This window comes from Raphanus sativus, chromosome 1, assembly GCF_000801105.2.
Source record: "Raphanus sativus cultivar WK10039 chromosome 1, ASM80110v3, whole genome shotgun sequence".
Classification (NCBI taxonomy): domain Eukaryota; kingdom Viridiplantae; phylum Streptophyta; class Magnoliopsida; order Brassicales; family Brassicaceae; genus Raphanus; species Raphanus sativus.
In genome coordinates, this window is record NC_079511.1 from 4362603 (window position 1) to 4367209 (window position 4607).

A 4607-nucleotide genomic window follows, 5' to 3' on the forward strand; every position below is an offset into this window, starting at 1 on the left:
CTCATGTATGTTTTCTTGTATGTGAGTAAGAAAACAATGCAATGGCTGAGAATTCAGTAAAATTTAGGATATATATGGCGTATTATTATGTGTGTCTGTCCAAGTAATTCCCTTAATTATGTATGGCCAAGCAGAGTTGGTACGGTGATGAATGATGATGGTTCATGCGTCCTAAGCTGAAGAAATAAAAAGTGCAAATAGAATCAATTCGGCTGAATTGACCTAGTGGTAAAAGGATTGCGACTGTAATTTCTGCCACCCAAATTCAATTAGTGTTAGAAATGATTGTTTATAATGTTTGTGTTGGATTATTTATAATGTTTATGTTCCTGTCAAAAAGGTGAAATCATCTCTTTCTTACATCAAAAAGTACAAATAGATTAAGAATGCTTGACACGTGACAGACAAAAACATATGTAAGATAAATATTCAGTAAAAAAACGTAGTAAAAGATTCTAAAACGTGACGACAAAGAAGTGAGAATATACGTTTTGGGAAAAAAGTGATGGCACATGTTGGCTATGCGACGCACGGTCGGTCGCAACAGATCCTATTCAACTCGTTCCTTACGCGGGCGGCCATGTTCTCGTCACTCGCCGCGTTTCTTTTTGCGGCCTTTTAAACTCACTCGGCATTTTTTTTCTTTCTTTAATAAAACTGAAAAAAGTCGGTTTCTAAGAAGACAAAAATTAATAGAATACAGTCGACAAAAGAAAACTCATCCGTTAAACCCACCAGAGATTTGTTCACATATGTTTGGGCCTCGATTATATGCTACCCTTCGTTTGCATATGAAAAAGAGATTTGGATTTTCTTTTTGCAAGTGAAAAATATAATTCTAAAGCCCGCATTATTTAAGAAGACAAAAGGGCATTCTTGTGTATGGTTTCGTATTTCATATTTGGGTTATAAAACCTCATCAGTTAAGCCCAGAAGAGTTTTATTCACACGTTGCTGGGCCTAACCTTCATTTGCTTGTAACAAAAGAATTGAGGAATGTTTCATTTCAAAGAACTTTTAGCATGTGAAGAATATATATCTTTAGTTTGGCTGGTTTCAAAATTTGATTAGTTGCCAAATTTTAAATGTCATTTGTTGGGATCTAACTATGGTCCAGCCACTTCAAAATCACAAACTAAAAGTTCGGAATCTTTTTTAGGTATCCATGTTTCTTGAATAAAACTGTTTGATTTATTTTGAACCTGCATATAGCCATGAAATTTCCACTAACTTAAGTAAGGTTACTCACTTAAAGGTTATTAACATTTAAAATTTAAGATAAAAAGATGCTGCTTTTTTTTTTTTGTGCAACAAAAAGAGAGTGAGGATTGGTTAAAAGTTGGCACCCTCTCGTGTCCTTACTTCTTACTTTAGAGTGGGATTGGTCAAATGTTGGCATCCTCGTGTTATACGCTTAAGCCGTAACGTATGGGATAAATCATTCACGTGTACGGTTCACACTGCCCACTAGAACTCAATCTTTTTCTAACCAAACTCCATCTTTAAGCTTTTGCACCAAAAAAAAGAGAAATAAACCTAATACTTGACGTTTTGACCAAAAAAAAAACAGAATACTTGACGTTATTGCCTTCACTAAAAAAGAAAAAGAAACAGAATACTTGACGTCGCTCTACGTATAGTGAACGCCGAAAGTGGAAAGTGACGATTGCCATTTCCTCTTTTTACGTGCCTTCTTACAGGATAATACTTTTACTATTTACAAAATCGCCTAACTAATTTTCAAATAATTAAAAAACGAACCTAATTTTAGAAAGTAGATTCCAAAACAACCCCAGACCCACATGATGATTTCTAGTTGCCACCTTTTTCTCCACCACTTAGCTTTACTCTCAAACAAGTGTGTGCTCTCTCATAGAGATTCGTTGAAGACAGAAACAAAGAGAGAGAGAGAGTGAGTTAGATGTCTACTTCCGATCAACCTCGTCACCACCGACCGACAAGCAACCGTCCACCTCTGCCACGACCGCCTAATCCTTCTTCTCGTCCCGCCGTTGCTAGACCAAAGGTCTCGAAGCGCGTGCTCCTCCGCGTAGCTTCCGTCGCGTGCGGGATCCAGTTCGGCTGGGCGCTCCAGCTCTCCCTCCTCACTCCTTACGTGCAGGAGCTCGGGATCCCACACGCTTGGGCCAGCGTGATCTGGCTCTGCGGCCCGCTCTCTGGACTGTTCGTGCAGCCTCTCGTCGGCCACAGCAGCGACAGGTGTAAGAGCAAGTACGGTCGCCGGAGACCGTTTATCGTCGCAGGAGCCGTGGCCATCGCTATCTCCGTTTTGGTCATAGGACACGCGGCGGATATCGGGTGGGCGTTTGGGGATAGAGAAGGGAGGAGGATTAAGCCGAGGGCGATCGTGGCTTTCGTGTTGGGGTTTTGGATTCTTGACGTGGCTAATAACATGACTCAAGGTCCTTGTAGAGCTCTCCTCGCTGATCTTACTGGTATATCTCTCTGCCTCTTTTGTGTTTCGAAGTAACCTCGTGATCTTGGAGAAACATGGAATGTGCACAAATTTATGGAAACAATTAAGTATTAATGTTATTACAAAAAAATACTAAAGTGAAAATTAACTAATATTGACCTTGACCATTGTGTCAGAGGTTTACTTCGAGGGACACTGACACGGAACTAATAATATTAAATGATGTGGTTTGGACCGAACCTTCTAGTATTAAAAAAAAGTACTCTGTTTTGGTTTTAATTATTGTGCAATCTCTGTTTTCAGAGAATGATAATCGCAGAACCAGAGTAGCAAACGGCTACTTTTCTCTATTTATGGCTGTTGGCAATATTCTTGGCTACGCTACCGGATCATACAATGGTTGGTACAAGGTCTTCCCTTTTACCAAGACCGTTGCATGCAATGTGGAATGCGCCAATCTCAAGTCTGCATTCTACATAGACGTGGTCTTTATTGCGATAACGACCGTCTTGAGCGTGTCAGCGGCTCATGAGGTGCCTCTCGGGGCGTTGTCAGCCTCCGACGCGCATGGGCAATCAAGTGGAACAGATGAAGCTTTTCTTACCGAGATACTCGGCACTTTCAAATATTTTCCAGGAAGTGTTTGGATGATCTTGCTTGTTACAGCTCTTACATGGATCGGTTGGTTCCCGTTTATTTTGTTTGATACTGATTGGATGGGTCGAGAGATCTACGGCGGTGAACCGAACCAAGGCGCTTCTTATAGTGCTGGTGTCAGTATGGGTGCGCTTGGTTTGATGTTGAACTCTGTTTTTCTCGGGATCACTTCGGTGCTCATGGAGAAGCTCTGCAGAAAGTGGGGAGCTGGTTTTGTCTGGGGGATATCGAACATCATTATGGCTATTTGCTTTCTTGCAATGATTGCCACTTCATTTGTTGCCTATCACATTGGCTACATTGGCCATGAACAACCTCCTGCTGGGATCGTCATTGCTGCTGTGTTAATCTTTACAATTTTGGGCATCCCCTTGGCAGTAAGTTACTCATGCAATGCTGCTGTCATGTTACTTGTGGTTTGCTACTAATCTTACTATACTTATTGCCAATCTGGAGATATGATGACACTTTAAATTTGTTAATTTTCCTACTACTCATCTTATGATGGAGTTTATTTAAATGGTTACTAATGCCTATTGTTACACTTCCGCAGATAACTTACAGTGTCCCATATGCGTTGATTTCCATACGTATCGAGTCCTTGGGCCTAGGTCAAGGTGTGTATCATTTTAAATATTGTGGTCATTGCTTTAATTCTACAAGTGTGTGGTGTTTCTTATCGATTTTTCTATTGTCTCAGGCTTATCTTTGGGTGTACTCAATTTGGCTATAGTCATCCCACAGGTATGCTTCGCTCAACCATCCTTTTAACAAAAGTGTCACTGCTTCAATAATGCTTATAGAAGACCGCATTCAAACACGAATAGAAATTTACCAACTCAACATCACCAACTAAGTAAATATGTTTGTTAAGTCACTGTGCTTATATGTTTGCAGGTAATAGTGTCTGTTGGCAGTGGACCATGGGACCAACTATTTGGCGGTGGGAATTCACCAGCACTTGCAGTTGGAGCAGCTGCAGGTTTCATTGGTGGAATTGTAGCCATCTTGGCTATCCCGCGAACAAGGATTCAGAAGCCCATCCCTCTCCCATAACATCCTCTCTCTTTTTTTGCTATAAAGTACGTCTTAGTTCCCTTTTTTACCAAACGTAAGCACTTAAAATTTGTCACTGATTAACAAACCTTGTTAATGCAAGATAGACGAGAGTGGTATGTGTGAAGGCATGGTGGAAGATTAGCAAGGAGATGCACCGCTTATTTGTGTGATCCTTGTTTCATTCGTGCATTGGCTTCTCGTGTGACTAACTTAGCTCCAGCAGCGTCTAGGACCTAACTCCTTCTGCTTTGAGGCTATGATCCTTGTGCCCACGAGGAGCCATAGGAGTTTACCCAACGAAATAATAACACATCATTCAGTTTGTGAGGCATATGTTGGAAGCCCCCAAATCGGGTTCTTCTCTGTTTCTTTATTGTCTACCTAAGGATGGATATACGGTTTATCACGTACTTGTAAATTGAAGTGATACCCCTCTGTACCAATGGAGAGTTTT

At 40.9% G+C, this 4607-nt stretch overlaps 1 protein-coding gene across 2 annotated transcripts; it reads left to right on the top strand.

The window, feature by feature from the left end:
* Nucleotides 1–1575: 1575 nt before the first annotated feature.
* LOC130509869 (sucrose transport protein SUC4) lies at nt 1576–4601 on the top strand. 2 transcript variants are annotated; one of them, XM_057006163.1, is made up of 6 exons: nt 1576–2456; nt 2741–3471; nt 3648–3711; nt 3795–3838; nt 3992–4176; nt 4254–4601. In XM_057006163.1, exons 1-5 carry the CDS (start codon nt 1922–1924, stop codon nt 4148–4150), a joined length of 1533 nt encoding a protein of 510 aa, XP_056862143.1. In that variant the 5' UTR covers nt 1576–1921; the 3' UTR covers nt 4151–4176; nt 4254–4601. The 2 variants fall into 2 exon arrangements, with proteins under 2 accessions (XP_056862143.1, XP_056862135.1); XM_057006155.1 differs by having other exon boundaries at nt 4258–4601.
* The last annotated feature ends 6 nt before the right edge of the window (nt 4602–4607 follow it).